We start from the raw sequence: 12567 nt of genomic DNA, 5'->3' as shown, positions 1-12567 counted from the left end.
GTGTCGGTAAAGCATTTCATATTTACCTGTGCGAGAACAAAATAAACCAGAAATTCTGCACTTGAGTGGCGGAGAAGAATTGATGGGGCATTGTCACGGTTAGAGTGGTGCAAGATTTGTCATATTGGGTGGTCTAAGTGCAGTGTAGTAAGAAAGCTCAGCAGACAAGATCTGCACATAATGGACCCATCTGAATTTCCATCTCTGCATTCAAGGGCTTGCTTGCAGGTTTGCCATCTCAGTTTTTCCATTCGCAGTGTACACAAGTGATCCAATATGTCCAGTCACAAAGCAGGAAATGTTGTCGTTGGTCAATCCAAATGGGTGCCTTTTGAGCTCATGACTGCCCTGTGAAGTGTACTGTCATGTACATGTGTACTGTCACTTTTTATTTTAATTTGTTCATGGGATGTGGGCATTGCTGGCTGGGCCAACATTTATTGCCCACCCCGGAGGCCGTTTAAGAGTTTAAGACGTCAAGACCTGTGGCTGTGGATCGCCAGGTAAGGACGACAGATTTCCTTCCCTAAAGGACATCAGGGAACCAGTTGGGTTTTTATAACAATCAACAATGGTTTCATGGTCACCTTTTAGACTTTTAATTCCAGATTTTTATTGAATTCAATCTTCACTATCAGCCATGGTGGGATTCGAACCCAGGTCCCCAGAGCATGGGTCTCTGGATTACTAGTCCAGTGACAATACCACTACGCCACTGTCAGTACATAACATGCGGCGCAGCCATTGGCCTTTTCCCTTTCAGGCATCTTCACCATCATGTTATTCAGGTCTTCCCCCATTATGTTCCAGACCATCTGCAGGTATTTTCAATGAAGGGAATTGTACGGTACTGTTGTGAAAATGAAAGAAGGTAGCATGAGAGGTTGACACTTTTCCTAAAGGAGGAACATGTTTCATTTTGTAAATGTGATTTTAATCAGATCTTTTCCTCCCTGCGCAGGTATCACAAGATTGGATGACCAGATCTTTATCAACAGAAATCCAGGTGTCCCCTCAGTGGTGAAGTTTCACCCTTTTACTCCCTGCATAGCAGTAGCTGACAAAGACAGTATATGGTAAGGGCAGGTTTGGCGACGAGCAAATTATTTAAAATCTGAAAAGTTATTCTCGATTGTTCAAACAGCATTTTGATTTTGATTCTTGTTTCATTGAAGTTTTTGGGATTGGGAGAAAGGAGAAAAGCTTGACTATTTCCACAATGGAAATCCCCGGTACACCCGGATTACTGCCATGGAATATCTGAATGGACAGGATTTCTCTCTGCTCCTCTCCGCCACAGGTAACATAACTCGAATGATTGTATCATAATCGGCTCAAAGCAGTTAACACGCAGTGCAAATCACGGATGTTTCATTGCATAGCTGGGCATTGCTGCCAACTGCTCTGATAGTTCAGAAATCTAATATCGGACAATGATGTATATGGTTTTTTTCATTGACTATGCCAAGATTAAGATGGTTAAGAAGTCACAAGAATAGTAAGATTCTGAAACATGTTTGCTATTAGGTTTACCAGACTGATTCCAGGGATGGCGGGACTGTCATATGAGGAGAGATTGACTAGGTTGGGATTATTCTCGCTGGAGTTCAGAAGAATGAGGGGGGATCTTATAGAGACTGATAAAATTCTAACAGGACTTGACAGGGTAGATGCAGGGAAGATGTTACCAATGATGGGGTGTGTCCAGAACCAGGGGTCACAGTCTGAGGCTTCAGGGTAAACCATTTTGGACAGGGATAAGGAGACACTTAACACAGAGTTCTGAGCCTGTGGAATTTATTACCACAGGAAGTAATTGAAGCTAAAACTTTGAATATATTCAAGAGGCAGCTGGATAGCACTTGGGGTGAATGGGGTCAATGGCTATGTGGAGAAAGCAGGATTAGGCTGTTGAGTTGGATGATCAGCCATGATCGTGATGAATGGCGGAGCAGGTTCGAAGGGCCAAAAGGCCTCCTGCTCTTATCTTCAATGTATCTATTAGGCTTTGACCATAACTCCAAGATTCCATCTGACACTTTTCAAATTGTTCTTGTTAAAATAAATTTAGACTACCCAATTAATTTTTTTTCAATTAAGGGATAATTTAACGTGGCCAATCCACCTAGCTTGCACATTTTTGGGTTTTGGGGGCAAAGCCCACGCAAACATGGGAAGAATGTGCAAACTCCACACGGATAGTGACTCAGAGCCGGGATCGAGCCTGGGACCTCGACGCCGTGAGGCCGCAGTGCTAACCCACTGCCCCTTCATTGGAAAAAATGAATTGGGTACTTTAAATTTATATTAAAAAAATAGTAATTGATATTCAGAATTTTTTTTAAATAACAAAAAAAAAATGATTCCCAATTTACTGAGATGCCCATGGTAGTCAAAAGGAAATTTTGGCTCCTTGCTTTTGAGAATGAAATAGATAGATAAATTTCTCTCCCCTCCATTGCACAGTACATTTATGCATATTGCGTAAACTGTAACATCATATACTGACATCATTAATTTTATTTATCTATGTGCGCATCTCAAACTGGCAGGTTAGCAGCACTGCATATTTAAAATGAATAATTAGATTAATCATATTTTTCTGAAGTGCACATTATTAATTAAGTTGTATTTGCTCCATTCTAATCAGCATGTGTGGAAGGAAAGCAGACACTGTAGTTTGAAATCTGACTATTTAGGATAGTCTGGGTTCAGTGCCACTCACTGAGCCTTGTTGCCATTTGAAATCATCAGCACAGAAATTGCAATGTTAATCACATTTTAAATTTGTAGAAATTTAACACCTTCCTTTGCTGGGAGGTTCAAAGACCTGGTTTCATTTGAGACTGAGCGTCCAGCTATCTCCGCTCTCGTTGCAGCTCAACTTACAAGCTTCCTCCGCCATACATTTCAACAGAGTGAATTGCCTGAGCCAAATGAGAACCAGTGAAATGAAATTTGTGTTAAGTTATTTTGTTTAAATTCTTCTTTGAACTCGCTGCCAAAAGAATGGGTGCCTTCAGGAGGGGAGAGAAAATTAATGTTAAAAAGGGTAGTGAATTAGGGCTGGTAGATTGGAGAGTTTTACTTGGTCAATAGTAAATTGGGATATGTTAAGATTCTCATGTCATCAGTTGTCGATGGGGATGGCTTGTATTTGAGATTATTGAATCAGAGAGTGAACGTGGAAACATAGAAAATAAGAGCAGGAGTAGGTTAATCGGCGCTTTGACCTGTTCACCATTCAGTGTAGTCATGGCTGATCCTCTATTTCAATGCCTCCCCGAACAGGCGCCGGAATGTTAGTGACTAGGGGCTTTTCACAGTAACTTCATTGAAGCTTACTTGTGGCAATAAGCGATTATTATTATATTATTATTATACTCTTGCATTCTCCCCATTTGCAGTCTAAAATCTATCCTCCTTAAATATGTTCAGTGACTTGGCCTCCGTAGCCTTTTATGGTAGGGAATTCCACAGGTTCACCACCCTCTGAGTGAAGATGCTTCTCAGTCCTAAATGGCCTACCCATATCCTCAGACTGGGCCCTTGATGCAAGACGCCAGAGGTAACTTAGTCATTGGATGCCATTTTAATCAGAATCTGGGAGTTGGGAGTAAAAGCAGTCGTGAACACGTTGTACAGCAATCAAGACAAAGAAAATCCTAAACGGGGTTGGTGTAAAATTCTGGACTGGATTCACTGTTAATAGTGGGGTGGAAGTTTTTTAGAAAGCGTCACTTGGAAAACCTGGACTGGATTTCGGAATTTAAACTGCTAATGAAAGCATTATTGTGAACAAAGGTTTTTAAACCTTTTTTTTTCGGGAGTGGAGCTTGGAAAAACACAACATGACAATCATCTGGGGGAATCCTGAGAAGAAGTGGTTCTGCTGCAGAGGGGAAGAATAAAAAGTGTGAGAATGCAATAGATATAGAGTATTCAATTGGAAGGTGAATAGATTGGTGTCTCTGTGGCTGCAAACGAGAATCTAGGATGGAATGTTGCTTCCCTGGTGCTTGGGGTCAAGAATATCTCGGGGCAGTTACAAGACATTCTGGAGGGGGAGGGTGAACAGCCAGTGGTTGTGGTACACATTGGTATCAACAACATAGGTTAAAAAAAAAAGGGGGAGGATGTCCTAAAAGCAGAATAGAGGGAGTTAGTAAGAAAGTTGAGAAGTCGGACCGCTAAAGTAGTAATCTCAGGATTACTACCAGTGCCATGTGCTAGTCAGAATAGATATATTGGATAAATACGTGGCTTAAGAGATGGTATGGGGGGGGGGGAGGGTTTCAGATTCCTCGGGCATTGGAACCGGTTCTGGGGGAGGTGGGACCTGTACAAACTGGACGGGTTACTCCTGTGAAGGACCGGGACTGATGCCCTAGGGGGAGTATTTGCTAGAGTGGTTGGGGAGGGTTTAAACTAATATGAGTTGGTTGGGAACCTATGCAAGTAGTCAAAAGAGGAGGAAAGAAGGACATAAACAAAAGACAACAGAAAGGGGAATAAGAAAAGTGACAGGCAGATAAACCAAGAGCCAGATCCAAATGGGGCCAGAGTGAAAAATATTGGGAGTGGGACTAGTAATGTTAAAAAGACAAGCTTCAAGGCTTTCTGCCACGTTCTCAATAAAGTGGATGAGCTCATTGCACAAATAGATGTGAACGGGTATGCTATCATCAGGATTACGGAGTCAGGGATGGGAACATGAATATCCAGGGGTACTCCGTATTTAGGAAAGACAGACAAAAAGGAAAAGACGATGGGGTTGCACTGCTGGTTAAGGAGGAAATTAACACAGTAGTGAGGGAGGATATGAGCTCCAACAATGTGGAACCTGTATGCTGAGAAACAGCAAGGGGCAAAACCTGTTTGTGGGCATCATATATAGACCCTCAAACTGCTGTAATATTGTTGGGAATGGCATTAAACAGGAAATTCGAGACGCTTGTAATAAAAGAATGATTGTAATTATTGGGTGATTTTAATCTGCGTATAGATTGGGAAAATCAAATTAGCCACAATACCATGGAGGAGGAATTCCTGGAGTGTATGCGGGATGGGTTTTTGAATCAGCCATCTAGAGAACAGGCCATCCTAGATCGGGTACTGTGTAATGAGAATGGAATCATTGACAATCTAGTTGTGCGCACCCCTTGGACATGAGCGACCATAAAATGATAGAAGTTTTCAGCAAAATGGGAGAGTGAAGTAGTTGATTGGGGTCTGAGACTAGGGTCCTGAATCTTAAAGGAACTACGATAACATATGGCGTGAGTTGCCTATGATTGATTGGGGAATGTTACTTAAAGGGATGATGGTAATGGCAAACATTCGAAGGGTGCATGGAGGAACTGCAACAATTGTTTATTCCTGTCTGGTACAAAAGTAAGATGGGAACGGTGGTCAATCCATGGTTTACACAGAAATTAGGGATAGTATTCGATCCAAGGAAGTAGCACATAAATTGGCCAAGAAAAACAAGAGGTCTGAGGAATGGGAGCTGTTTAGAATTCAGCAAAGAAGGACCAAGAAATTGATCAAGGGGAAAATAGAGTACGAAAGTAAGTTTGCAAGGAACGTAAAAACTGACTAAAAATTTCTACGGTATGTGAAGAGAAAAAGATTGGTGAAGACAAATGTAGATCCCTTACAGTCAAACAGGGGACTGTATTATGGGGGACAAAGAACATGCATACTTCTGTTCTGTCTCCACAAATGAGGCCCCAGAAATGTTGGAGAATGTAGGGTTTAGTGAGAAAGGGGAACTGAAGGTGATCAATATTAATAGAGAAATGGTGTTGGGGAAATTGATGGGATTGAAGGCTGATAAATCCCCAGGGCCTGAGAATCTACATCGCAGAGTATTTAAGGAAGTGGCTCTAGAAATAGTGGATGCATTGGTGCTCATCTTCCAGGATTCTATAGACTCTGGGACAGTTCCTACAAATTGGTGGGTGGCTAATGTAATGCCACTATTTAGAAAGGGAGGCCGAGAGACAGCGGAGAGTTATAGACCAGTAAGCCTGACATCAGCAATGATTTAGATGAGGGAACAAAGTGTCATATCTCCAGATTTGCAGTGACACCAAGTTGGGTGGGAGGGTGAGCTGCGAGGAGGATGCAGAGATCCTTCAGTGTGATTTGCACAATTTGAGTGAATGAGCAAATGAATGGCAGGTCCAGTGTAATTTGGATAAATGTGAGGTCATCCACTTTGGTAGCAAAAACAAGAAGGCAGACTATTAACTGAATGGCCATAAATTAGGATTGGGGAATGTGCAACGAGATCTGGGCGTCCTCGTGCACCAGTCACTGAAGGCAAGCATGCAGGTGTAGCAGGCAGTAAAGAAGGCAAATGATATGTTGGCCTTCTTTGCAAGAGGATTCGACTCGAGGAGCAGGGATGTCCTGCTGCAGTTATACAGGGCCTTGATGAGGCCACACCTGGAACATTGTGTGCAGTTTTGGTCTCCTTATCTAAGGAAGGATGTTCTTGCACAGGAGGGAGTGCAGCAAAGGATTACCAGACTGATTCCTGGGATGGCAGAATTGACGTAAGAGGGGAGACTGAATCGGTTAGGATTGTATTCACTGGAGTTCGGAAGAATAAAGGGGGATCTCATAGAAACCTATAAAATTCTAGCATGACTAGACAGGGTAGATGCAGGAAGTATGTTCCTGATGGTGGGTGTATCCACAATGAGGGGGCAATGTCTGAGGATATGGGGTAGACCATTTAGGACAGAGGTGAGAACTTTCTTCACTTGGAGAGTGATGAGCCTGTGGAATTCGCTACCACAGGAAGTAGTTGAGTCCAAAACATTGTCTGGTTTCAAGAAGCAGATATAGCACTTGGGGCAAAGGGGAATCAAAGGATATGGGGACAAAGCGGGATTAGGCTATTGAGTTGGATGATCAACCATGATCATAATTAATGGCGGAGCGGGTGTGAAGGGCCGAATGGCCTCCTCCTGCTCCTATTTTTTCTATGTTTCCATGTTTTACCTCCGAAATCCTCAGACACTCACTTGAGGTTCAGATTGGAGAGTATATCTGACCACCGCCATCTGTTGGAGGGCCGGTGTTGACTCGATGATCCAAATGGCCTCCTTCTGCACTGTAGGGGTTCTATGGTTTAACCAGAGGCTTTTCCCCAGGGTAGAGGGGTCAATTACTAGGGGGCATAGGTTTAAGGTGCGAGGGGCAAGGATGAGATTAGATCTACGAGGCAAGTTTTTTTACACAGAGGGTAGTGGGTGCCTGGAACTCGCTGCCGGAGGAGGTGGTGGAAGCAAGGACGATAGTGACATTTAAGGGGCATCTTGACAGATACATGAATAGGATGGGAATAGAGGGATACGGACCCTGGAAGTGCAGAGGATTGTAGTTTAGTCGGGCAACATGGTCGGCACGGGCTTGGAGGGCCGAAGGGCCTGTTCCAGTGCTGTACTTTCCTTTGTTCTTTGTTCAGATATTTGTATTACTGAGACCGTTGTAGCTTAAGATGCACCTTGTGCTCTATGTTAATCTTAACGTCTGTGTTTGTTAAGCTAAGGGAGGGGGGGGGGGGGGGGGGGGGGGGGGAGTAAAGAAGTATTGTATCATCAATGTTTCCATGTTTAAGGTTTTTTTTTGTTGCTGTTGAGACTAATTAGAGGTCCTGTAATTCTGTTCCTCTGTGATTTTGTTTTAAAGTAAAAGTTACGGTCTTTTGAGCCCAGATTCCATTCTGGAATCTTTTCATCCAGTTACAGCATCAACTGCGATGGCAACCATGTTGTATTGCATGATATCAATTGTCAAGACAGCAGAATATTGAATGTGTAGGATCCATGATGTTCAAGTCTAAGAAGATGATACTGACAGACAATGTGCAAAGTATTGATGAGACTATAGCTTACTGGCAATAAAGAAAAGTGACCTTGAGGCAATGAAAAGACCTCGCATATATGGAAGTAGCGTGGTGCAGGCTTTCAAATGCACAGATTGCTAAGTTGAAAGTGTTGTTATCCGGTTCAAGTATCTAAACAGCTGGAGCAAGTTGAGGTTGCTTCAATTATTTTGTTTTGTTCATTTTTATTGAGTGCGGTGCATCAGGAACAATGTACTGGTCAGACCTGGGCATGTTTTGGCTCTTCAGGTGCAAGTTGAATGATAGCACTTTTCAATACTCTTCAAAAAAAATTACAAAAGTCTGGTCTCTACTCTTGCAGCAGAAAATCTGTGTTTGTCAGATTTAAAATACACTAATAATTTCTGAGGCGTTTTGTTGAAACTGATCTAAGTGAAAGCTGTTCGCTATTCGGAGATGCACTTCAGAATATACATCATAGAATGTCTGCTCCCAAGTTACATTCTATTATAGAAAAGAAAAACAGATACAATTTTGATTCTGCCACAACGGCAAGCTTTTTTTCCCCCTCTCGATTCAGAATTGAATTGGGGGAATGGGTGTAATGATGATATTGGACTAGTAATCCAGAGATTTAGACCTGGGGACATGGGTTCAAATTCCACTTTGTCATGGTGACCATGACAACTATCATCAGTTGTAAAAACCCATCTGGTTCACTGATGCCCTTTAGTGACAGAACATTACCACCTTTATCTAGTCTGGCTGACACGTGACTCCGGGCCGGTAGCAGTGATGATTGATTCTTAACAATCCTCTGAAACGGTGGCATAGTGGTTAGCACTGCTGCCTCACAGCGCCAAGGAACCCGGGTTCGAATCCCGGCTTAGGTCACTGCCTGTGCGGGGTCAGTACGTTCTCCCCGTGTCTGCGTGGTTTTCCTCCAGGTGCTCCGATTCCCTCCCACAAGTCCCGGAAGACTTGCTTGTCAGGTGAATTGGACATTGTGTACCCGAACAGGCGCCATAGTGTGGTGATGAGGAGATTTTCACAGTAGCTTAATTGTAGTGTTAATGTAAGCCTACTTGTGACTCGAATAAAGATTATTATTATGATTGACGCGAAACTATCATGTGGAGAAAAATTAATTTTTCCTCATCACTAACCTTGACTGGGATTCATGGTTCTAATTCACAGAAAGCTAGTCTGATTAAAGTTTTGTGCACATATGATGCAAGGAAACAGACTTCCACAGAGGTTAGAAATGACTTGCCGGGGGGGGGGGGGGGGGGGGGGGGGGGTGAAGAATCAGATTCACTCAAGGCTCATGACAACAACCCTTGCACCTTTTCTGGAAAGCACTGGTACAATCTTTGGACAGTTTGGCACACAGCTTGCCAGAGGAAACATGTTTAGTATGATAAAGCACTGCAAATAGATCTCTTGAGCTTTTTACTTCATATTTGTTCAGCTGGATTGAGTTGAACTCTTCTTTTAAAGGAGTCATAGAATCATACAGTACAGAAGGGGCCCTTCGGCCCATTGAGCCTGCACCAACAAAACTACATTAAATCTACGTTAATCCCACTTTCCAGCATCTGGCCCATAGCCTTGAATGTTATGACATTTTAAAGGGTGTGAAGTTTCCTGCCGCTATTACCCTCCCAGGCAGTACATTCCAGACTCCCACCACCCTCTGGGTGAAAAACATTTTCCTCAAATCCTCTCTAAATCTCCTGCCCCTCACCTTAAAGTTGTGTCCCCTTGTTATTGACCTTTCAACTAAGAGGAACAGCTGCTTCCTATCTACCCTGTCCAAAACCCCTCATAATGTTATACACTTCAATCAGGCCGCCTCTCAGCCTCCTGAGCCAAGCCTATCCAGCCTCTCTCCATCGCTCAAATGCTCCATCCCAGACAAGGTGCTGGTGAATCTCTTCCAGACCCCCTCCAGTGCAATTACATGAAATAAAAATGAAAATCGCTTATTGTCACGAGTAGGCTTCAATGAAGTTACTGTGAAAAGCCCCTAGTCGCCACATTCCGGCGCCTGTCCGGGGAGGCTGGTACGGGAATCGAACCGTGCTGCTGGCCTGCTTGGTCTGCTTTAAAAGCCAGCGATTTAGCCCGGTGAGCTAAACCAGCCCCATCCTTCCTATAGTGAGATGTCCAGAACTGCACACAGTACTCCAGCGGTAGCCGAAGCAAAGTCCTGTCCAGCTCCAACAAAACCTCCTTCCTCTTATAACCTATACCACGACTGACTAAGGCAAGTGTCCTGTATGCCTTCAAAACTATCCTATTAATCTGTCCACGGCTTTGTGATCCCTCTGAGCTTCCCAATGTCCTGCCATTCATTGAGTACTCCCTTGTGTTCTTACTCCTTCCGAAGTGCATCATCGCGCACTTTTAGGGTTAAATTCCATCGGCCACCGACCTGCCCATCTGACCAACTTGTCTTCCTGCAACCTAAGATTTTCTTCCTCATTAACCACCCAGTCGATCTTTGTGGCATTCACAAATTTATAATAACCCACACGCATCTCATCTGTATCATTTGTTTATATTACCAACAATAAGAGACCTAACACTGATCCCTGGTGGTACGCCACTGGACACAGGACTGCGGTCACACAACCTTCTACCACACTCTCTGTCTCCTATCACTAAGCCAGTTTTGAATCCAACTTGCCAAGTTACTCTGTATCACATGTGCTTTTAACTTCTTTATCAGTCTCCCATGTGGGACCTTGTCAAAAACTTTGAAATCCATTTAAGGCACTAATGATTCCAATCGCTACCGTTATTCATTCAAATGTGCCTGAATTATTTTCCTTGCTATTTTATTTGATCAAATACAGATAATTCTGGTTTTATCCACAATAAAATGACCTATTTAATTTAATACTTTGGTAACTATAATGGTCTTTCATTGTCACGCTATCTGTGTCATTGAATTTATCAAGAGTATAGTTCTGTTTCCAAAATATTGTACAGGTTTAAGTAGCAAACTTGCATTCAGCAATACACTGTCGAGAATAATTAATTGGCTGTGGGTGATAAACAAGTGTAAAAAGAATCAGTACCCAGGGTGCTAAATGTTTTAACCGGATAATTGAGGGGCCGAGATTCAAACCGTTTCACCCTAAACATAAGCCGAGCTCCGAGTACCTTCATAGCGTTATCTACATCAGGTTAACCACCAAGCGAAAATAATAACTTCTATTTTTAGGTTTAAAAAAATAATTGTGATATAAACCGCGCAAATTATGATTGTTAATAACATAATTTAAACAACCCGAGAGGGCTCCCAACCCTGTATAAACCTGATATCCACAGCTCATGGGCTCCTGAGGAATAGTGAGCTGCAAGCCTGATTTAATGTGTGACTTAGTTTGAGGTATGTTACTTTTTCAAAAATAACTTGTATTTATGTTTATAACGCAGTAGAATATCCCAGTGCACTTCACCGCTCTACATGCTTCAAATTAATTTCTGTAGCACCCTTGATCACCCTGCTGATATTTCCCCTATCAGTATCTGTGTGAAAGGCGCCACATTAACACACACAAATTTTATGATCAGAGTGAGATGTGGTTTCCCTGTTGGGTTCAGAGACCCATCTCAGACAGTTGTCCTCCTGGTCACCAGTCACAGTTTGAAGCATGTGAAAATCACCAAATACTGTTGGAAACACAATGTTAAAAATGTAATTTCTGAGTCATTTGTAAAAGATGCGTTGACAGTGAAACTTCTTTAATTGCTGTTAGTGATTCTGCACTTCATGTTACGTGAAGATCATACGGTCACTTCATTACTTACCTAAAATGTTTTAAAATCTGATCATCATACTCCAAAAAAGTTTGAGTCATTGCAGATCCTGAAGTTAGCTTTAAAGGTCTGTGTGGCACAGTAGCACAGTGGTTAGCACTGTTACTTCACAGTGCCAGGGTCCCAGGTTCGATTCCCGACTTGGGTCACTGTCTGTGCGGCGTTTGCACGTTCTCCCCATGTCTGCGTGGGTTTCCTCCGGGTCCTCTGGTTTCTTTCCACAAGTCCCAAAAGACGTGCTTATTAGGTGAATTGGACATTCTGACTTCTCCCTCTGTGTGCCCAAAATGGCGCCGGAGTGTGGCGACTAGGGGATTTTCACAGTAACTTCATTGTAGTGTTAATGTAAGCCTACTTGTGACAATAATAAAGATTATTATTATAATAATAAAATGAGTTAACTTTGCAAATAACTTTCATTAATGACATTGAAAGCCAAAGTTCTGTTATAACTTAGACCGCGATGTACAGTTAAGTAAATGCAGGGACAAGTGAAGCCACATATAGCATTTCAACTTCAACAGATCTGCAATTGCCTTACTCTGCACAGCTCAGAGAGTGAGCTTGGCCAAAAACATTAATGCCCCTCCACAATATGCAGTTATTCACCCTGCACTTCAGTAGCCGCCGCATCTTGGAGTATCAGATCGGTTGCATTGTTTTAGTGGTGGGAGAATCTTGCACTGTGCTGGTTTTCTTTTTAACCAAAATATTCTTTATAGTAAATTTCATATTTTTGGAACTTTCTTTTAGATGACGGAGCCATCCGAGTCTGGAAGAACTTTGCAGATTTGGAAAAGAATCCAGAGATGGTGACAGCGTGGCAAGGATTATCCGACATGCTCCCAACCACCAGAGGTTAGTTGTGCTCTGTA

The 12567-nt window shown here is 42.7% G+C and overlaps 1 protein-coding gene across 1 annotated transcript in view; it reads left to right on the top strand.

The window, feature by feature from the left end:
• Window positions 1-12567, top strand: part of rptor (regulatory associated protein of MTOR, complex 1) — a 415805-nt gene that overhangs the window by 351852 nt on the left and 51386 nt on the right. The window contains exons 26-28 of the mRNA XM_038778271.1: window positions 962-1076; window positions 1176-1300; window positions 12446-12550. Of these exons, the coding sequence (XP_038634199.1) occupies window positions 962-1076; window positions 1176-1300; window positions 12446-12550 (345 nt within the window). The remainder of the gene's footprint in view (window positions 1-961; window positions 1077-1175; window positions 1301-12445; window positions 12551-12567) is intronic.

This window comes from Scyliorhinus canicula, chromosome 18 (genome assembly GCF_902713615.1).
Source record: "Scyliorhinus canicula chromosome 18, sScyCan1.1, whole genome shotgun sequence".
Classification (NCBI taxonomy): domain Eukaryota; kingdom Metazoa; phylum Chordata; class Chondrichthyes; order Carcharhiniformes; family Scyliorhinidae; genus Scyliorhinus; species Scyliorhinus canicula.
This window is presented reverse-complemented; position numbering and strand designations above follow the sequence as displayed.